This window comes from Chanos chanos, chromosome 7 (genome assembly GCF_902362185.1).
Source record: "Chanos chanos chromosome 7, fChaCha1.1, whole genome shotgun sequence".
In the NCBI taxonomy this organism is placed as follows: Eukaryota; Metazoa; Chordata; class Actinopteri; order Gonorynchiformes; family Chanidae; genus Chanos; species Chanos chanos.
The window spans coordinates 15,175,890-15,200,379 of record NC_044501.1 but is presented as its reverse complement, the minus strand read 5'-3'; the positions used below and the strand labels follow the sequence as shown (position 1 = coordinate 15,200,379).

The 24,490-nt window shown below is 39.9% G+C and overlaps 3 protein-coding genes across 5 annotated transcripts in view; 2 read left to right on the top strand and 1 right to left on the bottom strand.

Annotated features, from left to right (window-relative positions):
- The first annotated feature begins 831 nt into the window (after positions 1-831).
- On the top strand, positions 832-2,135 carry LOC115817400 (gamma-glutamylaminecyclotransferase-like). The gene is made up of 2 exons (XM_030780698.1): positions 832-846; positions 995-2,135. The coding sequence occupies exon 2, from the start codon at positions 995-997 to the stop codon at positions 1,454-1,456; it is 462 nt and encodes a 153-aa protein (XP_030636558.1). The 5' UTR covers positions 832-846; the 3' UTR covers positions 1,457-2,135.
- Positions 2,136-2,622: 487 nt separating this feature from the next.
- Positions 2,623-4,258, top strand: LOC115817323 (gamma-glutamylaminecyclotransferase B-like). Its single transcript, XM_030780610.1, has 2 exons — positions 2,623-2,806; positions 3,079-4,258. The coding sequence occupies exons 1-2, from the start codon at positions 2,785-2,787 to the stop codon at positions 3,549-3,551; spliced, it is 495 nt and encodes a 164-aa protein (XP_030636470.1). The 5' UTR covers positions 2,623-2,784; the 3' UTR covers positions 3,552-4,258.
- Positions 4,259-5,467: 1,209 nt separating this feature from the next.
- farp1 (FERM, RhoGEF (ARHGEF) and pleckstrin domain protein 1 (chondrocyte-derived)) overlaps positions 5,468-24,490 on the bottom strand; it is a 63,103-nt gene continuing 44,080 nt past the window's right edge. For 2 of the 3 annotated variants that reach the window (XM_030780784.1, XM_030780786.1), the window contains exons 14-27: positions 21,381-21,568; positions 20,282-20,371; positions 18,910-19,043; positions 16,157-16,238; positions 15,558-15,795; positions 15,037-15,167; positions 14,749-14,817; positions 14,140-14,229; positions 13,076-13,158; positions 11,834-11,946; positions 10,799-10,962; positions 7,309-7,416; positions 7,020-7,171; positions 5,468-6,738 (exon numbers count right to left, since the gene is read on the bottom strand). In XM_030780784.1, coding sequence (XP_030636644.1) covers positions 6,657-6,738; positions 7,020-7,171; positions 7,309-7,416; positions 10,799-10,962; positions 11,834-11,946; positions 13,076-13,158; positions 14,140-14,229; positions 14,749-14,817; positions 15,037-15,167; positions 15,558-15,795; positions 16,157-16,238; positions 18,910-19,043; positions 20,282-20,371; positions 21,381-21,568 — 1,724 coding nt within the window. In that variant the 3' untranslated portion in view covers positions 5,468-6,656. The remainder of the gene's footprint in view (positions 6,739-7,019; positions 7,172-7,308; positions 7,417-10,798; positions 10,963-11,833; positions 11,947-13,075; positions 13,159-14,139; positions 14,230-14,748; positions 14,818-15,036; positions 15,168-15,557; positions 15,796-16,156; positions 16,239-18,909; positions 19,044-20,281; positions 20,372-21,380; positions 21,569-24,490) is intronic. The other variant, XM_030780785.1, reaches the window with a different exon arrangement.

The following is a 24,490-nucleotide window of genomic DNA, read 5'->3' as shown; positions in this document are numbered from 1 at the left end:
CAGATTTTATGTTCTGGGATGTAGCTTATAGAGTCAAAGGAAGATTGCTCTTCTGTCTGCCCATTTCTCTTTTTCTGCCTTATATACCTCAAGAATCGCCAAGGAGGATGAGCAACAAATATGAGAAGATGAGAGTCCACTGAGATGACACACATAATTGCATAATGTCACAGTTCAGCACGGGTATAACTTTTGTGTTTAGGTTATCCAATGAGAAGTAAATAAGGAGAACAAACAAACAAAGAGGGAGGTAAATGTGGGAGAGAACATGTATTGGTTTCAGTTTAATCTCTGCTCCTTCTCAGGAGGTGATGCGATAAAATCACGTCTCATCACAACCATATTAAACCACATCAATATAGGTGGCGTGGAGGGAGGTATCTGCTCTGAAGTAAAACGCAGGAATGCTTTGTCATTGTTCTGATAAAGTTATTGCCCCAAGGTAGCCCACAACACATTATAAAAATTAATTTCCTGTCAATATTTTTACATACATTCTATACATTTGGAGATTCTGACATCTGATGAACTGCACACATAAGACCCCAACCCAATTCTTTTGAAATTTAAAGTTTTGGTCTCATTTTTTATATGCTACACTTATTTCAGTTTTCAACTGGTTTCTTCAGCTCAAGCATAAAATATACTTGAATCATCCATTTTCTCTTCATGTTAAGATTCTTTTTAAAATGTATTTTGATTTTGCTTACTTTTTAAATTTCAAATCAGGTTAAAAGATATTTAAAGTCTCCTGACAGAACAAAGTCCACAAGAACCATTAAATGCATTCATAACCATTCTGATGAACTTTGAATGCTACCTCATTGTACATTCACTAACCACAAGGTGAGTCACATGTGAGCAGCTCGAACACACGTGTGGTAGTACATAATAGTAAAAATAATAGTAAAAATTAAAAAATGACTAGGAAAGAGTATGAGAACTAAAACGTGAATTTTGACGGTTTGTTTATTTTCTTGCTCGAACGGTCCAGATGACGCACGTCTTTGTGTACGGGACTCTCAAAAAAGGACAACCAAACCATCACAGAATGTTGGACCCTGTCAATGGCAAAGCTGAGTACTGTGGCCGTGCTCGCACCGTCGAGAAGTACCCATTGGTCATTGCCGGACCCTACAATATACCTTTCCTCCTCAACGTTCCCGGAGAGGGACAGCGAGTGCATGGGGAAATCTATAAAGTGAACGACCAGATGATTGCCTTCCTCGACCATTTCGAAAGTTGCCCGGACATGTACCAGCGGACTCGTGTCAAGCTGGAGGTGGACGAGTGGGTCGAGACGGGAGGGGAAGACGCAAACTCTCCAAGGGTGGGCAGTGTCATAGAGACTTTCGTGTACAACACCACCACTTACCAGCCGGAGTGGCGAAGCTTCCAAACTCATGAGAGTTACGATGCTTGTGGAGATCATGGCCTTGTCTGTTCGTATCCATGAAATAAGGACGAATAAGACTTTAATTCATTCGAACTGGATTTGACATGTGAATAAAAGAAACACACATCTTCAGGTTCAAATGATTCAACAATGTATCCCTATATGATTGGTTTCGACATATCCATGTCATTTTGAATAATTTTTAATCAGTATGGTATGCTGGATTGACTCCTGTCATTAGATAGCTGCAGGATTCCGTTTCATTCAGCCACTTGATGTATTTGATGATACCGGTAGATTTGTGTGCAAGTTCCATTTAGATTCAGTGAGTTTTTAAAACGTCTGCTTGCTCTTAAACACTGTTCGACCCATGGGAGCCAGTTTTGCCTTTGCAAACATATGTGAATAACTAAATAAAAAATGTTGCAATCGATGACGAAAACGATTTCGCGATCTTCAGACTGTGCAATATTTAAAAATAACTGTCCTTGCCCAAGTTTAGTGCTTTTCTATGGGACAGCGATAATTATGTATAATGACTAAATTTATTGTCTGTAGCCCACTCCTGGACTAGCTGGGTGATATATGAAGTGATTTGAAGTTTTGCATATCTAAATGAAAAGGTGCTGTAGTCGTTTTGCGCTTTACATAGATACAAATATACAGTATATGGCTCAATAGAAATCATGTCATTTTAGGTTTTCATCATGTGTGAGTCCAAATAAAAATCTTTCACAGATGTTCAAGTTTCAAGTGCATTTTTTTACCATTGCATGCTCACCTACAAAGGACTTTGTACGTTGGGATTTGATGCATCGTTGCCACTATTACATTTACCCCGATCACTATCATTAATAATGTGGATTAAGCAGTAGTATGTTTTAATACTTAATCTATCCATTAAAGGAGGCAGTTGGGAATTGTTTTGAGGGAGGGCATTCCTGCACCATAACTTTGTGAAGAAGAAGAAGAAGAAGAAGAAGAAGAAGAAGAAGAAAAGAAACTTCACATTTGTAAAGGGAAGACGTGCTGATATTAAATGTTCAGTTGATCAGAGGTAGTGGCGACGACCGTGTCTAGCAGAGGATGGCGCTATGAGACCCTCTTTCAAAATTTGACCAACCATAGACCAGACCACGCCTACGACATTCCTAGGAACAACACGGAAGTATGAGCCTGTACCTGAGCCTGATCCGCGTAAATGCTTTAAAGCTTTAACATGAAACCCTTACTATTATATTGATATGTGTTCACGGCTTTCTAATTAGTTTTCCACGTTTTGACAGCGTGACATCCCAAGTGCCTACCATTTGTGCAGAAATCCCTCGTTTGATTTTCATTTTTGACCAGCAACCCCATTACCCGGTTATTCCACAGACTGTTCTGTAATGAACTGTTCTGTAATACTCGGTAAGCTAATGGTTTGATATGAAAAATGTTTCTAAGGTTTGAGTAAATAGTATATCTCCAGAAGGACTAAGTTTATGCGAACCACTTTATTTTTGACGGATTTGGTTCGTCACTTCACTTGATTTGCAGTTCACTATAAAGCTAGACGACTTGGAACTGCTGATATTAAGTTGAAAGTGGGCTAGAGATGAAACGCTACTGTGAATAGGTCACAGTCAGGACTGCTGGTATCATTTCACCTCAGTGCTATGTTCTTTGTTTTCTTTGTACAGCCCAAATGACGTACATCTTTGTATACGGCACCCTGAAAAGAGGTCAACCCAATTATTACAGAATGTTGGACGCAGCCAACGGCAAGGCTGAGTACTGTGGCAGGGCTCGCACAGTGGAGAAGTACCCTCTGGTGATCGCCGGCCGGTATAACATCCCTTTCCTCTTGAACGAACCCGGGGAGGGCCAGCGAGTGCATGGTGAGATCTACAGTGTCGACGACCAGATGTTGTCGTTCCTCGACCGTTTCGAAAGCTGTCCGACTATTTATCAGCGTACAAATGTCAAGTTAGAGGTGGATGAATGGGTGGGGGAAGGAAGCGATAGTCCTAAAGTAGGCAGTATTTTCGAGGCTTTCGTGTATAGTACCACCACTTACCAACCCGAGTGGCGCAGCAATCCCACTTATGAGTCTTATGATGCCTATGGTGATCACGGCCTTGCGTATGTTGGCCGTGAAGCCAGAGACGAGTGATAATCTCAGTTTTCTGAATTTTACTGGATCAAGGCATGCAGAAATGGGAAGTCAAGATTAGTCAACTTTAAATGACATAATTATTTGAAACGAAGCCTTCTATGCTCTTTTCCCCCTTTGCCCTCTCAGCTAATATTTGGTTTTAAAGACACGTAAAAAGATGTAGGATAAGAATTTAGTATAGAAGTATAGAACGTTAAATACATTCAGCTGAGATAACTTTAAGCAACATTAATATCGGCTCGAAATGATTTGAGATATTATAAGCATTTTTATAACGTCTTATGCCACCTTTAGAGTATGTTGAAACTCAGCTAACAATGAAACTGTAATACAGCAGAAGCCTCACAGTCTTGTCTCAAGGTAAAAACACAATGTTGAAAAAATGAACACTTGATTAACATTTTAGTACTGCTTGTCTATTATAATACTTTGAATGTTTCTCAATGTTTTGACAGTCATACTGAAGTAAATTTCATTCAGAAATGTTGTTCATCAGAGTAATCCTCAGGTATATTCAGTGCTATCTGTTTTTCCGTAATGATGATTTTTTCTTAAAGACAAGTCTACAAACTGTTACTGACTCTTTGATGCTGTAAGTTTGACCCTTGTATCAACAAGGCTGTAAAGAAAGTAATAACACATATTTGTACTCAGTACATAGCAGAAAAGGTATTTAGGAATAGTTTTTTTTCTTTTAGTGGGCACTTAGGAATAGGGGACTAAATTATCAACACATATAATTTCATTTAAACAGATTTGAATAAATTCATCATGTGTCTAAGTGATTTGGTATGTCACTTTATTTTTGCCTTTCAACTGTCCTCTTCACTGGCAGAAAGATTCTATTTTGGTTCTATGTTTAAAAGAAAAAAAGAAAGATTTTGTTACCACAATAATTCAGGTTATTGCAGCCATGTCACATTTAAATGGAACCACGTGCAGACAAATACAAACAATGTGACCCGTCATTAATAGACCTTGGGTGTCTGTTATTGTCTGTGGATCTGGTCAGTATCCATTCAATGCTAACTGAGACTGGCAGCTGGATATACCCTTACTTGGGAGCTGTTCTGCTTTGGTTTACCAGAGCTACTGGCGCATCACCTATGTCATTCCTAATACCACCGTAGAACCTAAAAATCCCTTATTTCACTGGGCGCACTATTCTTGTGGATCTCCACATGATTTACAATGAGTGGATGGAAAGTTACCCTTCCAGATTTTCTAGCCATCATTGCAACTCTACTGTGGTCGATTCCTGTAATGCCCCAAATCTTATTTTGCAGACATAGTGCACCCAAGCTCAGTAATATATTTTACTACCCCTTTACAGAACATTACATAATTGGTTTAAAGCTGAGACCTAAAGATTACCTTGTATGTAAGTGTGCCAGAAATTCATCTAAAATAAGAGCAATGGTATCTGTAATATGTGAGGACAGGAACTTTGCTTCACACAGCACTAAATGGGAGTTTTTAAAATGTGAACGCCAAGAGTTCTTGCTGTCCTTCAAGTTCCTACTGCGCAAAGGTGGGCAGTGTTTTCAAGGCTTTCGTGTACAGTACCACCGCTTACCAGCTCAAGTTCTGCAACAGTTCCACTTATGAGAGTTACGACGCCTATGATGGTCAGGCCTCGCGTAGGTGGTCCGCAAAGACAGACACGAGGGACAATTTCATTGTAATGGATATTATTGTGTCAGTGCACGGAATTCACGAGGCAAAAACAGAAGTTCTTCATATTTAAATTACACATGAATTCGGGGGGGGGGCGGGGTTAACCAGCGAAACATTTTCCCTCGAAGATTATATCAACAAATACATTTTATTACCAACAGGTTTTGCAGAAATGTCAAGATTTTAACCAAATCTTACACAAATGAAGTCAAAATGCAGCACAGTTTCTCCTATATATAATGACTGCCATCTTGTGTTTATTGTGAACATATCCACACATCATACACACACTTCCTGCAACATTTAATCCACTTTGTTTTTTTCGATAGGCATTTCTAAAGAGGGAAAAAATAACTTTTTTTTTCTGAAACAGTCCATGTAAACACATCAACAATGTGTTAAAAATTATATAAAGGCATTCAAGAGGAAAAGTAAGTTTGGCACTCAAGCAGTCTGTCTAAAAGGCATCCATTGTCTGTTGAAATAAAAGGGAGTCCTTAATACAATTTCTCTTGCTGGTGTTATCCAGCAGTTAACAGCTTGATAAGCCTACAAACAAGATTAAAGTCAATGACAGAATGGTGAAAGTAAACCAAGTGGTTCACAGTAAGTTTTAAAAAGAGTATAAAACTGTCTTACAAAAGAAATCTATTCAGGGCTTGATATAAATACAAGAAAAGGCAGACTCTTATCTTCGAATCTTATCTCTCAGGCCAGCAGAGATGGTTAGTACAACATCATTAAAAAGCCTAGTTGTGCATAGACACTGGTCAACAGGGGTGATCAGAATGTAAAGAGGACTCCATTCTATCCCTATTTTCAAAACAAAGCAAGATCCTAAGACCCACACTAAACAGCTACGGCTATGGTGTTTTAAGCACACTGCCAATACTGTGTGTATTCAGTGTTAATGTCCATGTGACACATACCCAATCTATCTGAGACAAAATGCCCTCTACACTTTTCTTGTGAACACTTGCATTGCTGCAATGTTCTGATGGATCTTGTGCATTCTTTGTGAATCAATATTACAGTACACTTAAGGTGATGCAACTTGCATGTTCTGTAGGTACCATCGTTTATAGTTGCATTTGCCTGAATTAAACAGAAAAGCGCTGTGGTAAATGTATATTCAAAGTACTGAAGATGTACACACAATTCCATTTCAGTGTATTAAGCTTGGGAATTAGGATAATACACATAATCTGTGCTTAATTTAGAGCTAGTTATGAAGAACTTTGACTTGATTTATACATAAAAAAAAACAACCTGTCTAAGTAAGCCATTTAATGGCAAAACCCTAATGACTTGTAACCTGTTGAAAATGTTTGCGTGTTGAGTGTGGACTGTGTTGAAGAAGGACAGTTTTGGAGAGTGAGGGTGTGGGAGCTGGAAGGGCTGTTTAGCCTCTGTGTCTTTCTTTGGTCAGTAGATATGGGGCTTTTTCTGGTTAAGAGCACGGGCATGGCTGGCAGAGCATGTAGCACTCCTAATCACCTCCATCCACCTGTGGGCATAGAAAGAAGGCTGTGTGTGACCATCTGCTATCGCTAAGGCGAAAACAGAGAAAAAATGAGGGCTAAAAAGGACATTCAGAGAAGATTGTACGATTTGCCATATAATGCCACATCCTTTGGACCTCCAATCTCTCCTCAAATAAAAAAGAAGCACTTTCTGTACAGACCAAAACCAGATGCTTGGTCAAGTCCGTTCTAGAACATTCCAATGGTTTTTGCTTCAAGTGCATTTCAAATTATTTAAGAAGAAAGAAATAGCAGCATAATGTACCTCTCAAAGGTGTATTCGCTCTCTGATCTGAAGTAGTAGACATGGGATTTAAAGTGGAGTTTGAAGACATATTCTTTGTGGATGTTTTCTGACTCAGAGGGGATTGTGATGGAATAGCCCAGGAGTGGAAGACTGGCCAGAGGGTAGTCATCCTGCAAAACAACAATCCTTTTCATGAGAAACCCATATATCAAACAATAGCCTGAAAACCAAGACTGACAACATTTCATAACATGTTAGTCTTGACTGGGCATTCGCTTTAGGGGGAAAACACAGTTACATCTCTCACCTGGTGTGTCTTATAGAAAAACAGACTGAAATTGGTGAAGACTACCCAAAGCTTCTGCCAGCCGTTACTATTCTTGAATTTTCTCAGCAGATTCCCAGACAACTGATTCTAAACAGGGAAGACAGACACAAAAAGAATGTTTAATGGAAATTTTAATGTGTTACATGTTAATTATATGACTCAATTCAATGCATTTTAACAATGAAAAATAAAATAAAATTAATAAAAGCCTACAGGGTGCTCAAATAGACCACGTAAGTATGATTGAAGACCAAAAAAAAAAAAAAAATTAAAATTCATTTTAATACTAGTACCACTATTCTATTGGCGTGCAGTGCGTATATATACTGCCAGGATAACTACAGATATGTCATTCTACAGGATATGTTTGGCTTTTGTGTTGGTATTCCAAAATATTGTTTTCAGAATTATATTTTTTATGTATTTCATTTTTATACTTTTGTTGTTCTCCTACATTTGTGTATGTATATTGCTCAGGCCTACATATTCAACATGTGACACATCTCAGTTAATGTACTCCTGTTGTCAAACCAAAGTACACCCAGCATTTAGAGCACACATTGCATGTTTGGGGTTTGGATATGCTGTATTCAGTAACAGAAATATCACCACCATATGCTGAACAAAGAGTTCTTACAAACAAAGTCTTACAGGTCATTTTTGGAAATCTTAAAATTAGAGTAGCATTTATTGTTTGAGTTATGCCACACAATAAGAAATCTTAACTACACTCAAATATGTGTTGGAAAATATAGGTGGTAGCTGTCCCTTTTAATACACAGCTCACATTCACTGGTTTCATTACATGGTCAGTCGGCTGCAATTACCACCACACAGTGTGAAAGTCTGTACTGTGGTGTCCATGTTCAGCTGAATTAACATGACTGTCATAGCATCTTTCATAAACTGTCCTGTAAAGCTTACAGCAATAGAGTTTGACATTTCAGCTAAAATATTCCCTCAGCATGTCAAAATCCACTACTAGTACTCTGTGGTCAAATGTGGAGAATTAGTCACACTGCTGACACTGTTCCTCTGCATGAAAAGACCTAAAAAGACAGTGCCGGACAAGTTCAATGATTCCCTCCAATTATCCTGAATAAAAATATAAGTATATATTTACATGCCTTTTTCATCTATTCATCTAATATGATAACTGGCCAAGATGTGCCTTGCTGGTCAGTTTTGATGGCGGTAAATTGGAAGTGTGTCTCTGCGTAGCAGTATGATATATGCCAAACCATTAACTCACGTGGACTATCACATAGAAAAACCTTAACTAATAATCCTCATCATACTTAAACACAGGTGGCTGCGTCATGTTATGCAGAGTTTTGATAACTAGTAATTTGACTATGCAGTAATTAATAACGCTTTGTAATTCATTGTCACTGAAAGGGGGTAGGCAATTTTCCTCCTAAAGGTCACAAGGTATATTGGCTATGTTCCAAATTTAAATAAACAGGTCTGATTCAGATAAACAAAGCTTTGACGAGCTCTGAACATGAACATTAGATTCAGGTATGCTGCATTAAGTACAATTAAGGAGTAATATTACGACAAGGGTCCAAGAGAAAGAATGCCTCCCCTGTTCAAAAACCCTTTGATCAAAGGCTACCGGCATGACAATGTAACACTTAGTGTCCACATTTTACCTTCGGGTATCACTAAAGGAAAGGTTGTATGCTTGGTACCAGCACATCACAGACATGGGTACCAGTCCCTGGCCCCTGAGCAGCCCAGGAAAAAGGGCCTTTGACCCACTGACTGGACTAGGGTCCTCTACCACAGGAGGAGATGTGGGCAGAGGAATGGACAGACAGAAAAAGAGAGAGAGAGAGAGAGAGAGAGAGAGAGGTGTAGTGGGACAAAGACAAAACACACATGGACAGAAACAGAACAGAAGAAACAAAGACACACCACAGTGCCTGGAACTATGGAAGAGACCTTCCAAATGCTATTTAAAAAACAAAACGAAACAAAACATGTTTCCTTTCCAAAGCTGTGCTTTGAAGGTCGTCTTCTAGAGATAGAACCTTCACGTGGCTTAAAAATGATCAAATCTAATCTCATGGTATGTACAGTACGTACCTCTGGATACTTTTTTGCAGAACTCCAGTTATGTGCTTCCAGGTGCACTTCGCTGCAGTTCCAAGGCTAAACGCTCACTGCAGGCACCATAAAGAATGTAGAAAATAACTTCTGCGTTCGCAGGCCAGTTTACATAGCTTGGGGGGGGGGGGGGGGGGGGGCTGTTATCGATAGCAGCAAAATCAGATTCTTTGCTCATGAACAGATACGCGTGATTAAAATGTCCAAATGATTCAGCCAGCTGTCCTTTCAAACATGCAACTGTAGACTTAAGTTGCAGGGTTTTACAAAGTTGTTATTTATTTATTTCATGGAATAATACAGCTGCACTATTCAACAACACTAAAATCGCAGGACTCTCTTCAGTGCTCCCAGTGGACATCTAGCTAGGAAACTGCAGAGTGTACCTGGAAGCACATATTTCCAGTTGAGCAAAATGCATCCACAGGGAAGTACCTGCCATGGAACTGGGGTGAAATGATCAGTGTATGCAATATGCATGACCGCATTGTTCAGATTCAGTGTCTTACACCAACTCTCAGACTTGATGTCTGCTTATGAGCTATGCAGTGCAAAAATACTTCAGTCATGTATAGATTAATACTGATGATTTCTGTCCCTGAGTATTGAAATGATCTTACAGGGTCATGTTCAAAATTGAATTTAAAAAAAATAAAGCCTAGCAGACTAAGAGATAAATAGTAAATCCTTGAAAGCACATGCCTTGAAAGAACTTAGACATTTAACTTCACAGGAACACCATTTGCAGAAAACCGAAAAATAAGAGCAAAGAAAAGATAGAGGGTGTGCTGCAAGTAAATGTAATACCTGAAAGCAGCCAACCCCCAGGAGAAAAAGAATGAAGATCAGAAAACACGAGGCAACACAGAAGAGGAACCTGAACCCCTAAACAGCTCCACTCTCCAGTAAAAGGTTAAACAGTTGAACCATTTGGTACAACCTGGAGTAAATAATGAGATGTAATAATGAACCAAGCTGTGTGATTCTAGCTAAGATATTGATTGTTCCAACAAATGAGGTTCACAGTTCCAATCCTCACTTGGCCACACTTGTCAATTGTGGATATGAGTCAGCAGGAACACAAGTGGCTGTCCACCCTTGGGTGGATGAGTTGCCCTGGTTCCCTGTCCCACTCATGCTCAGTGGGGTCACTGATGGTTAGATACCTTTATAGGTGTGGACAAAGCTGAGTTATTTCACTGAGTGGCCATTTTATTCGAATGGAAAATAGGGGTTGAAGGTCCCAGGGTAAAGAGAGGTTTATATACAAACAGAAATAAACAGAGAGCGAGTGAGTCGCACACATAAACAGAGAGTCAAACACTCCAGCTGAAATAGAAGGACTGTGAAGAGATACCTCTACGGCAACACTAAAGTCCACCATGGAAACACTGGTGTTACGGTGCCAGCAGACATGAACTGTGCTGTTTGCACGATGAGGCATCTGTCGCTCCAGAGAGGTGCGTGAGGCACTCAGATCATCCTCTGATTCCTGGTCTGCTCCTGACTCTTCTGGGGATTCTGGAAAATTCAGCAAGAGCCATAACTGTAACCGAAGCCTGAATGAAATGCAGTGAGCCCCTGTGGGTTAAATTAATTATATATCTTTCAAGTGCAAAACGGTTCATTTTTGTTTTTCAATGAACAGACATTACAAGGTTATTCTTCATCTTCATCTTCTTGGGGGGGGCGGGGGGGGGATTGAAATGAAGATTTGAGGTCAGACATCCATTACAAAACAAATCATTTGCATGTGAAAGAACAAAAACAAAAAAACATTCTTTACATTACTTTACAGCTTCATGTCATAGAATAGGTAGCATAAGGGAAACCAAGCAGTGGGAACAGGTTCCACAACAAACGGCCCTTTACTGTATGTCTGGAGCCTGAACAACAGGAACAAAGGTGCAGTATTAAACCAATGTGATCTCAGGACAAAAGAGAGGAAGAAAAGGTGAGGACAGGCATGGATCAGATTTCGTCTCTCACCTGTCAGGAGTTTTGAAGTCACAAGTGTAGAGTAACACTATAAAATATGATTCTTAAACATGAGTTCACGGGGGGGGATTTAATCAACCTACAAAGTTCAGTTGTTTTTACGTATGTGAAAACAAAAAGAACAGAAACCGAAGCTGTCCTGCTTACAGTGGCTCTTGGTTTCAAACTTTGGCTTTTTGTTTCTGGAGGTTAAGTATGAAAAACGAAAGTAAAATATGACTCAGCTGTGGTAAAGCTACGGGTTAGAGCCACACCACGCTCTCAAAATGACCGCGGCCATACAGGACAGTCAGCCAGTCAGAGTCGGTTATAAGACTCAAAAAAGAAGCATGCAAGGTCAGATGCTTGATGAGTTCTTTGCACTTGTGACAGAAAAACAATGAGAGTTTCTTACTGCTGTCGGGTAGACTGCTTCCTAGAGCTTCAGGTGAAGGACCGTTGCACTTGTCCGCCAACTCGATGGCCATCCGAATATCCTCAATCCACTTCTCCATTTCTGATGCTGAGCTATTGCAGGAACAGGGACATTTCGTATACTGTTTGTTTAAATTACTAATCGGTGAAAAATGAAGAACAAAGAAAGATGCTGTCAACAATGGCGGCAGTTCCCATTTGTGCGTAAGGCCACAAGAAGCATTCACAACGGTGTCACAGATAATAGGGACGCCACAGAAAACAGTCGTAATAACATATTTCTCTTAGAAAAAAAACCCTCACTGCAGGCACCATAAAGAATGTATGGCCTTGTAACTTTGGGTGAATTGATATGGTGTTAATTCAGTGTCAGGAATGGCTTGTATGCCTAGTATATGCTTATTATATAGTGAACATGCATTATCTACATAAAGCAAGTCTATTCTGTCAATAAGGCAGAGAATAAGTGTTATACACATGAATTCAAACCTAAGGGCAACATTTAAATGCAGGCTAATATTGTGAGTGCTCACATGTATAATTATCTCCCCTCTCAAACAACATTTCTTAGGTTTTTAAGAGCAAGCTTACAATTCTGCACTGCACCAAAACTGATCTGATCAAAACTGATCTCTCTCTTTTATTTTCATGTGCTTCTTCAATTATCTTTCACCTTGTTGTCAGTGTCAAATTCCCTACAACATATGGGAAGACATTTTCTTATTTGATCAACTAGGCTGCAACTGATCTGTGAAGAGGTGCTCAGCATTAAAAAAACAAAAAAAAACAAAAAACCTACAACAGATTTTTGATTTCTGACGGACATTAAGTAACGGCCTAAGTGAAACACAAGCCTGACTGTAACATGAATACAACATGAATGGAGTGGCATCTGTCAGCTCCTATTCAACTGTACTCGCTCAAGCTCGCTCAACCGCACACCATTCATCATTTCGACAGTAGGAAGCCAGCCCCACTTAATTAATATTGCAGTTTGTTTTTCCTGTGCAGATACTGCAAGTGCATACTATACAGACTTTAGTGTTTACACACGGGGCCCATAATTCATTTAAAAGGTGACAGAAACCATGAATGGATCATGTGCTGAGAACCATAAACTTAGTATTGACATGCAAGTTTTTACATATGTAAAAACAGTTTGTTGACTTCATCTACCAATCAATTGGCACCTTATCATCTTTAGTCGCCGTAACGTATTTACCTGGCTGCTACCACCACAGACTGGCGCTGTCCGGACAGGGTGAAAGAGTGAGGGACTCCCCATTCATCCTCGCTCTCTTTGATCTGGGAACAGTAGTGACAGCAGTACTTAGGTCGTTAGTTGTATTTTTTCTGCATCAACCAAATAATATGTACGTCATCATATACGATTCTTTGTGAGGAAGGAGAAAACAACTCTTCAACAAAATGTTTTCACATGTATATCATGTCACTTGTACTAGTATTATCAAGTACTAGTGGTGATTTAGTAGAGAGTCCTGAATAAACACAGAAAAACACCAACACTTTACTTATTAGAACTCAATTCCACAGATCAGCAAAACACCACTGACATTTTACTGTTCAAACTGACTGGACTGTTTAATTTGCATTTTATTAAGCAGGCTAGTGAGATAATGTGCTGGACTGTTTTGTGGGAGAACAATGTCTCTTTTGTTAGAGTAAATGCATAATTAACCAACTCTGAGGAGAGGGAGAGGGAAACAGAGAGCTTAAACAGTATTTTAACAAACGTGAGCTGTACAATGACAGTTAACACCAACGCATGGGGATACAGCTGACCCCGCTGAATCAGTATCAAAATATTTACAGTGCTCTGTGCTCGCAAGTTTATAAAACACTATGATCAAATGAACCACAATACACTGAGCTAATACACAGAATGAAAATGGATTTGACAGTATGATGATTTACAGGGTAAAGTAAGTGGATGGACAAACGGACAGGTGAATGGACAGACAAACAGAGGGAGGAAACCAGCTAAAACATGAACTTTTCAGTCGACTAAAATATGCACCACCTATTATTTTTCAGGGATTCAATGTATTACAGGTTTTGGACTCAGCTGATGAGATAAATGTTCATCGTGATTTATAAAAAGCCGGGCCAAGTTTCTGCTGTTGCTTCGCTCATGTTTTATGACTTCCGACGTACTGAGTCAACCGATTCTTCCCAAGCCTGAGGCTTTTCAACTCGTTATGCGTGTTCCCTCGAAAAACATGTACACTTGCAGCGGAGGTAGACAGACAGAGGTAAAATTCTCACCGTCATGCCATAGAGGGGTAGCTGACCATGAACTTTAAACTGATTGGACGATGTCATCCCACGACTTGTGTACATCAGGACATCATTAAACTGTAGCAACGTGGGAAATGAAATGAGGAAAAAAAATAATGTCATCAGTGCATAAATACATATATTACAAAAGTCTTGTCCCTCTGTTTATAAACAAAAAATGAAGAGATAAACACAGAGTCTGTTTTTGCCTAGTACTTGTTTACAATTTGAATCTTTCCCATGCTATCTGGGCCAACACAGTCTAACTGGTTCTGTTGCAATAACATTTAATAGCACTGTTCTTTAAAAGGCAAGCCATCTTTAAAGAAAGAGGGTGGAAAACTTCAGTCATTAAACTGTAATGTGAAGATTATGATCAGTCAAAGCGCTTTATAGCAAATGTTACTGAAGAAATTCAGTTATGGTCAGGTTGTTTAAGTTCACACTTTTGAAAAAAAAAAACAAAAAACACAGTGTTACTTCCGATAGGACAAACAGTACTCTCAGACCTTACCAATGAAAATGGCTGTTTGGGGAATGATGCAACCAGTAAGTTACCAATAAGTGGGGGTGTAACAGTAAGTGGGAAGGACTTACCAGGAAGAACATTCTTTGCTGCAGACCTTTTCCAGAGAGCTTGCTAAGGCAACCAAGTCTGATAAACTCCTACCAAATATAAATCATATCCAAATGAATCAGAAAAATGTTTAGATAAAACATGCTCCTTTCCTTTTCCATCCCTTTTACCACCAAGACCATGAGCTTCATTTTACTTTTGTATTACCTTACTTCTTTTTTTTTTATTTCCATCAAAAGAAAAAATGAGTAAGATCCAAATGAACACTGAAAAATAGACTTCATCATTAACTCTATGTCAAGACTCACCCTCCCAGGGATGGCAAGATTGTCAATACCGACGATGTCTTTCTTCAGCTCAAGAAGTTTCTGGAAGTTCTCCATCTTTATTAAAGTACCTTGAAGCTGATCCAACATCTCAGTTATATCAGCAAGAGCAGCTAAAAGGAAGTCAATATAAAATTATATATGAATTCTGATGCCCCAAACACAAAATGTATTCAAGTATAGTGTAAAATGTATACAAAATGTATAGTGAACTGTATCAATACATCAACATTTCTACAGCAACATTTCTATCACATATTCTTAATCTGAATTAATTTCACACACTGAGTCTAGTAAATTAAATCAATGAGCGAAACAGTCATGACTGACACCTCAATAAAATTTTTCTTGTGAAGCAATGACCATGCTGCTCTGCAGAAATAAAACAAATAAACAAACAAACAAACAAACATTTCTTTTCATTTCAACCCTTTTTGTTGAGACCGTAAAGAAGAAGCTTTTCATAACACATCTCATACTGATGACCCTTTGGCCTTTCTTACCACGAGAGTCCCTGAAATCATCGTGCGTGGGCGGGTAGTGTTTACAAAGACGCTCCAGGATCTGCTTGTAGTGTAGGAGACGGTGCAATGGCCGCAAGAAAAAGATGTTGAGTGGTAGGTAGCAGACTTTCTGCTGCTCAAAGTCGCGACACAGACCTTCCAGCCTCCGCGAGGCTCTGCATGCCCTCTCTAGCTCCACAAGAGCCTCCGAGTGCCTCTGCAAGTGGGGTGTCAGCAGCTAAGGAGGAGGAGAGGAAAAAAGAGGAGTAATGAGGGGGGCACACAAGAGAGGACAGTTGTTCTTTAAGAGGCTATGGGCATAAGGGTTCTCCTTAGAGCATTGCTTGATGCTGCCTCGTAGAAAAAAAGCTGTATGAAGAGACAAGGTGGCTGGTGAAAGAGAGAGAGAGAGAGAGAGAGAGAGAAAGAAAGAGAGAGAGAGAGAGAGAGAGAGAGAGAGAGAAAAGAGAGAGAGAGAGAGAGAGAGAGAGAGAGAGAGAGAGAGAGAGAGAAAGACAGAGAGAGAGAGAGAGAGAGAAAGAGAGAGAGAGAGAGAGAGAGAGAGAGAGTAAAAGATAGATATGTTCAGCTGCTCTAACCTTTACACCCTGAATATTCTTCAGCATTACATCTCCAACACGCTGGTAGTCACCTTTAATGTGGGCGTTGGATCGGCCTTCCCTGAGACAAAACAACAGAATCCATTATTTTTTGAGATGTAGCAGACTATTTAATTTCTCTCTCTCTCACACACACACACACACACACACACACACACACACACACACACACACACACAGGCACACACATACTCAGGCACACACAGGCATGCACACACACACAAATAGTACACAATTAGAAACATTTGTCCATGCATTCATGGAAATGAATCCAAAAGACAAGAAATGAACATCAGACAAGAAAATCCAGAACATCTTTACTACAAAGCCTTTGGATGTTTCAGAAAACATATAGCGCTGCCTGTGCTCACGCCATATTTGCATTGGTTTTGCATCCGTTCTCTTTTGGGCAGCGTTTTAAAACTGTTCATCAAGACATCATGAAACAGATTTCCCTCAATGTTGTGTTAACAAACCGCATTCCTGCTCACTATCCCAAGTTTTACCCTTCTTTGAGGAACTGGAATATGGTATAGCCATGTTTATCTGATATGACCCCACTTGTTTGCGACTAAAACAGTCACAATTTATGTATTATTTTGACTGTACTAAAGGGCAGATAAAAACATGTTGCGTGACTACCACAGAACGGCATGTGCTGAAGTTTAACTACGAGACTTGTTTTAAAAACACTTCAAATTTTCCAACGGTGACACATGATGATATCTGTTTTGTAACTGGTCAAAAATGACCACTATGATTTTACTTAAAAAGAAAAGACAGTCAAAAGTTATTTCCACAAGAACATTAATGTTGTTAAGGCTAGAGCTGGCTCCATCTGGGTTTTCGGTTTGTTGTACAATGTAACCACAGTGGCTGGGCAGAGTCAGCCATGACATATGGATCCAAGATTAGATACCTTTTTCCAGTTCCTCTTTTCTCTTACAAGTATAGTCAAAACTGAAAGAGCGTCACAGTTATGGATGAGTATTCTTCCCGATCCTTTTCAGTGCAACTAAGTTTAATACAAACTGATAGATATTCATTATACAGGAGAGTACTCAATCAAATTTGACTGGAACACTGTCAGAGGGCTAAATAATAACTATATAACTCCCTATTTAGATTAGCTCAGTTTATATTGTCAAAACATCTATGGACAGTTTATGACTGAAACTTATACACTGATTTTAAGTTTGTAAACGAAGACCCTCATTTCATCATTATATCCCCATCACATGAATTTACATGATCTGTCCAGCAGGGGTCCCTCCAACAGTAACTTTCCAAACGAGGTCCCTCACCCAAAGAGAGGCGTATGAACGATCTTTCCTCCCTCATCCAGTTAAACTACTCTCTTCCTACTAATTTTGCTGTCACTCAACATAGAAACGTCACAGTGGTTATGACACAACAACAACAACAACAACAACAACAACACGCTCCCCCACACACATACACACAAAAAAAACAATGATTCATTCTTTTATCTTTCCCATAAGGCTTGGTCTGTCAACCCACGGAGAGGTTGAAATGAGTATAAATTACATTAGTCCCTTGCTGGGACCAGACTACAGGCACCGAAAAAGGACAAGGATTTTTTTTTCCCCTTCAGCACAGACCCATTTATAACCACCAGTTCCCATTATTTACAGAGACAAGATGACATTTTGAGGACTACAGAACGAGCAGAAATCCCCAGCTTCTTTCTCTGAGACTCTGCTTCCATTGCATCCAAATAAGACATTAGAGCTGTCAGTTTAAGAAAAAAAACCCGATAACAAAGGGATCACCTGACCCTTCTCAAAATAGAAACAATTCAGGGTTATTTTTTCAGACTAAGCTGGCGAAGCTGAATGACCTGCTGGAAAGAAGATGTTCTCGGATCTATTAATGATCAATATTATTGAGCTTGTCTGTGGGCTAAAACAGTGATGGCGAGTAGACTCATCAAATGGACAGCCAGAAACTGTCCGGCTAGAACTCCTGGTATCCTATAGTCAGGAGCTACAAGCTAATGAGCTAATTTAGGCTTTGAACCAACCATTTAGGTGTAATGTGGAGAAGACAGCTAGGAGGTTCAAAATTATGGTTATAATCTATGCGACATCAATGCTCTAAAAGCCAAAACTCCACTGTCAGCATACATGAAGCTACAATAAATGACATATTCAGTGCCCAACAACCAATAAATGATGAGTTTCATAACACAGACCACATATATTGTACAATGCAATGTGACGAATAGGTGAAGCTACAGTCTACTGTATGTATTTTTGATCAGCCAAAGTGCACTGTGTTAACATTGGTTAAGAAACAGAGTGTGACAGTGTTTGACTAATGGTAAAGTAAATTACCCTCTACAGTGGAAGCCACAGAAACAAGTTTGGCTTACTAGTGCCGCGTGGCATCGTTGGGTATTAAAGTTTTTTCTCTGCTTAACTAATGTGGACCTGTAAAAAGACCGTGTCTTTGGGCCAGAATGATTTGGTGCTGTTTAATTGCTGTTTTGACTAGAACTTGAAAGGGTGCTCGTCCATCAAACAGCATGTTTAGGAAATAAGAACCACATGCTTCAATGTGGCTCTATGCAGTTTCTACACACATCTAGAAGCTCTTTCCAGCACGCATACACACAGATGTGCGCGCACACACACCACACATACACACACACTCACACACACTCACACACACACACACACACACACACACAAGTCCTCCAGTAACTATACCACTGTGCTAGTCGCTGTTCCACCTCCTTCAGGAAACTATCATGGAACTTGTAGACAGGCTCAAAGTTGGCAAATATGATGTTCTTCAGGGTGTCTGGCAAAGCTTCATCTCTGCCCACTGATTTCTGGAAGGACTGTAACAAAAATAGACAGAGAGAAAGGAGATAGGTGCGAATTAGTAGATTCCATCGGTAAATCTATCATATGGAACATCAAAACACTGCTGAGACCAATTTCTCAGATACACAGTATGAGCACATTCCTAAAATAACATTGTTCTTGGCTCCGCTGTGCTTAATCATCGACATCCCAAAACCGAGGATCAAAACAGACAGGTACAGCAGAGGCCTCCTGATGTGATTATAGTCAAATCCCACACAAAGCACCCTTAACTCCTCCACTGTGCATTTCACTATGGAAACAGGCGACGACCAGCTGTGTGAGTGTGCCTGTGCGTATGTGTACATGTGGCTAGACACAGACCACTGGGGCTTTTGGAAGCAGAAGGTGCCTTGCAGATGTTCCCGAAGAAGAAGTCGTGATAAAAACACAGGATTTGGGGGTGGGTTTGATGGCAGGGGAATTTAGGTTGTGGCCTCAGATCCAGCAGCCAAAGAAAATATTTATGAGATGTGTAAAAACATTATTCCGCACATATATATTTTTTTTAACTTCTCCTGCCCTACACCAGACATCAAAGGACTTACAAAATCAACTGACACAGTTGAGACAATACTCAGTAAAAAAGAATGTGGGATTGAGAGAGAGAATGAGAAGATGACTATGCCTGAACTCATGTCAGGGGTTCTGATTTACCGATTATGTCTTGAATTCCAACTCAGGGACAGCACACAGGACAGTGGATTATCTCCTGAATACATCAACCAAGATGGTGGCAATGTTACGAGCAGAATCTCTCTCTCATAGCCAGAAATTCAAATTTCCATGTAAAACACGTGTATATCTTATGAAGAAATTTGAAGGAAATAGTGACATACCTCATAACTGGGAATGAGTAAACTATAAACTTTAACAGCTTTTACCACAGACTAACAGTCTCACTGGTGGAACACAAAATGTCATGTTTACTACAGTAGCCCTCTGCATGGACTTCCTTTTGCACCAGATGAGGTAGTCTGGGACAACTTCATTAATGGAACTAAAACAAATCATATCAAATTTATGACATTATTACATAGTTCCTAAGACAGAGGGCTTGACTAAAATGTACCAGAGGAATCATTTGGGTCCCTGAGTGATTTGTGTGCTGTGGGGCCTAATACCACAAATGTCCTCCGTCAACATAGCACGGAGGCACAAAGTAAACGGACATCTGTTTACAGAGTCAACTCATCCATCTGCCAAGCCTTACCACAGTGATGACCTCCAGGTCTTTCAGATATGTCCGTTCTGTAGTCAGCAGTTCTTTGGCAATGAAGTAAGCCTTGTCAATGGGAAACCTCTGAAATCAAGATGGATGCAAAATGAAGATAGAGGATAGGAGGGAACAGACAAATGGCAAGCCAGAGATGGGACAGAGACAGAAGAGGAGAGGGAGAAAGCGAACGAGAGACAGAAAGAGCACATCCGAGCAAAAGAGTGAAAAGGCAAGAGACAGCAAGAGAGAGATTCATTCATAAATGATTCACATTTCATTTATATATTATTATCCTTGCATTATATTTTGGTCTACAGTTGTTTCATACGACCTGGAGATATTCTGCAGAAAGAGATGAAACAGTTGATCTATGAATGGGAATTACAATTGTCTATACTCAAAGCTCAGATCATATATTCACACTCCACGTTCTGTACCTCTGTTGTGCCAAATGGACGTTACTTGTGTGGCTGTATCTCGCATTGCCCCATATAGCGTGGAATGTAGGTTGGCTTATGTGGGACTTCGTCTATTCTGAGATCCCGAATGGGGTTGGGAACCAAACTGTGATGGTGTCTCCTGTGATCTAGACTATTCAGTCAGCAAGTCTCTCATTTATCTATCACAAGATGATGTCATTCACCAGCTGTGTGTCTCCTACACTCTGTCAGAACATTCCAGCTGTCTCTGTCTGCCTGCTAAGTGCTGATGATGCGAAAGTCTGTCTTAAATAATATATACAGAAGCTGATGTGTAAGACCCTGCATTAACACAATGTTTTTCTCAATTCTTAGTTTTTAATTCTTAGTACTTAACATGTATCCTCAAACTGCAGAAGTGGATTAGTCATGATTTTCCCAGGTAGGTCATAAGAACCACTTTGGCAACACCATTTTGGCCTGGAACTGTACAACAGCACTGGGAAATAAACACAGCAAACTCTATGGAGTTTTAGACCACAGAGTTTGGCAGCTCCATCTAAAACTTGGGACTACTTGAACACCTGGCCATACAATTTTACAGTTAACCCTCATATTTTTTCTCCCTCCTTTTCTCTTTCTCCACCAATCCATCCCCCTTTGAAAAGACAAACCTTCCTCCGAACCTCATCCTCATCGTCCATCCGGACGAAGCCTGCCTCGGTCAGCAGAGGGCTGGTGAGAGGGGAAGGTTGCCTGGCATCGGGACTCTGTCCGGGGCCTAGACTGTGCTTCTGACCGTTCACCATCACCCTGGAGACGGACGGAGATTCACCGAGCTGTGGACTGCTCGTCACTGGATCTAAAGTGAGAGGGAAAGAGTTTTATTCTATTAGTCAGTAGAGTAACTATAAATGAAAAACAGCACATTCATTCATCTATTCCTCTATTCCCCAGTAATTGAACAGTCTGCTGAAAGATGCAAACATGTTTTCAACGGGGAGCTATCAAACGGTTACAGCAACGGAAATGTTCTGTTCCAGCTTCTGACTAATTTAGGAAACAAGTAATTCCTATCAAATTAGTTGAGAGCACTACAGAGAACTAGCACAGAGTCTTCTACGAGGAGAACCATCTAAACTGCGGAGGTCAAAATGAGCATCCAGACACATAGTCATCTATAGAGTCAGACACTCTCTGTCTAGGAATTTGACCCGAGGGAACTTGTTATATCTAGGGCAATTTAGTACAAAAGGAATGTTTGAACATCTTGATGTTAAAAAAAAAAAAATGCTGTTACTACATCTACACTTGCACACTCACTACACAAGACGTGCATACTTGCCCAGCCCAGTTTTCTGTCCTCTCACTATGTTGGCATGGATAGGATGGCCAGTAAACCAGGGCATTGCTAATGCAGATCCACAATCCAGGCATGTTTAGACGGAAAGACCGCAAAGCCTACGAGAAGGCCGCTTCATGTCCCACAATGTCTCATACACCATACGCACAAGCAAGTACACCTGTGGTGACAGGTTTCATACACAGACACAACTACAGTATCTACCGCTCTACTCTAACACAGCACAAGATGGGGAAAGGGTTACTATCATCTAAGGGTGATCACAACACATTGTACAGTATCTGAGGAATATTCTGGAGTCCCGCTTCACAAATATCAACTTTATTGCCACTAGTATCAAGTCATTTACATTGTTAAAAAAAAGCGTAAGACGCCCTTCCAGAGAAAGACGAGGACAGGATGGAAGAGTCCAGTGTGTTAGAAGGACACCAACAGAACAGTGTGACTTACAAAATGTGAACAGGTGTGAGAAAGAAAAAAAAAAAAAAGAAAGAAAGAAAGAAAGAAAAGCGCTGAGGATCCAATCCTGGATGTCCTTTGACAAGTGCTGGAAAGTTCCATCAGTGAGAAAAGTGAACTAAGGCTCTGGTTTGTTTACTCACATTAGCTTTTCTTGTTCCTTTTCCTCTTTAAATGATTTAGTCTAGCCATCGACTTTTGTTTGTGAACACACTTAAAATAAAACCTTGTGGCCATTTTTGCACCTACGTTTCAGCTCCAATGAACACACACTGTCTATCCTCTTGTATCACCAAGCAGCACAGTTACGACACATTTTACTTTAAAAAAAAAAAAAAATCTCATGTGTACATGAAAAACATAACTGGGTGTTAAGAGGTGCTATCAAAATGTGAGTAATTCAACATTGCTATACAACATGTTACTTGAATTTTGGTACTAAAAATCACCATATATATATATATATATATATATATTTTTTTTTGTCTGTGCCATTTTGGTGTCAGTCAGACGTCACATTATGAGTACAAAGAGTTCAGGTGCACACATACATCATGCCAGTGTTAGAAGGTTGCTTTGTGTCCATGCCAAGCCTGTTCTTAGCTGATTATGCAGTGTCACATATTGGTGTTAGTGGGAGCCAAGATCCACAGAAAAGCATATGTTTTTACACCAGCCCAGCACCTGAGTCCACTGCGGCTCGATGATTCGTCAATGATTTGTATTTCATTTGTATGTGCATTTCAACTGCTGCAACAGAAAAGTGACGCTCATGTCTAGAGCGTCGGCACAATGGCTTTAGCCATGGACACAATGAGTGAGCTTCACCAGTCAGCTTCATGGGAGAGACAAGCACAACTTCAGTGTTCGGTGTAAACCCTTTGATATATTATGACTTTATAACTGAAATGAGAATCTGAAACACATGAAAAGTGACGGTTTTATAGAAAATGAAATGGTGTAAATATTTTACAAGGAAAACAGCACGTAGCAGATGTGCAAGAACCTCCCATTGCAACCAAGTAAGATAAGCAAGTAAAATAACATCTCATTTAGGGCCCCGCTACAAAACCGCTATTCAACTTTACAAGTACAACATAGCATGCAGGCCTCACAGGTACTGTCAAATATTCAAGCATTTGGTTGTTGACAAAGATATCTGAGAGATTATGACAGCCATGTTAAGTTGTTAATAAGAGGCTAATCGGGTACTGTAACATGTATGTCTTTATGAAGGGCCTTCAAATAGAGTGTTATTGTCCATGCTTCAGTCTGATAGGTTGTCCCTTTAAAAATGCAGTGGTCTTGCGATTGGCTTCACTGACACTTTCAGCTACACTTCCACTGGCATAGCACTTGCCACTCAAAACATTATTCTTGGCAACACAGTAACACAGCTCTACCAGGAATTGTATCTGATGGCTTGATATGTAGTGAAAATGATTAACCATATGTAATTACATGTAATTGCAGATCAGAGTTGAAATAAAATTATGTTATTACTAATTATCCATGACATATTACATTTTTTTTATTAATGGGGCAAACATTCCATTATATACCTTGACACATATCAATGTTCTATATACAGAACTTGGCATACATGTACAACAAATTAGCAGTGTTGGAGAAAGAAATGAAAAAGTCAGCACTGATTGCGAATTATGTTCTAGAGAAAAATGAGCTTTGGGGCCATTTCAGGTCAGGCTTTATAGCCTCTCTGACCGTTCACATACAAAGACCTGTAACCCTTTTCATGCAGGTACCTTCTCTTGTCCACAAAATCTTTTTTTGTCCTTCCTTTTGTCCTTGAAATAACCGCCTACTCACAGAACTAATTTCAAACCTTCACAAGACCGCTGCATTAAAAGGGAGACTGGCTCATGGCCTACACCTTTTGTATACAGAGACAGCTGCAGATTGGGGCAGTGCAGGAATAGGCAAACATGCTATTGCGAGAGA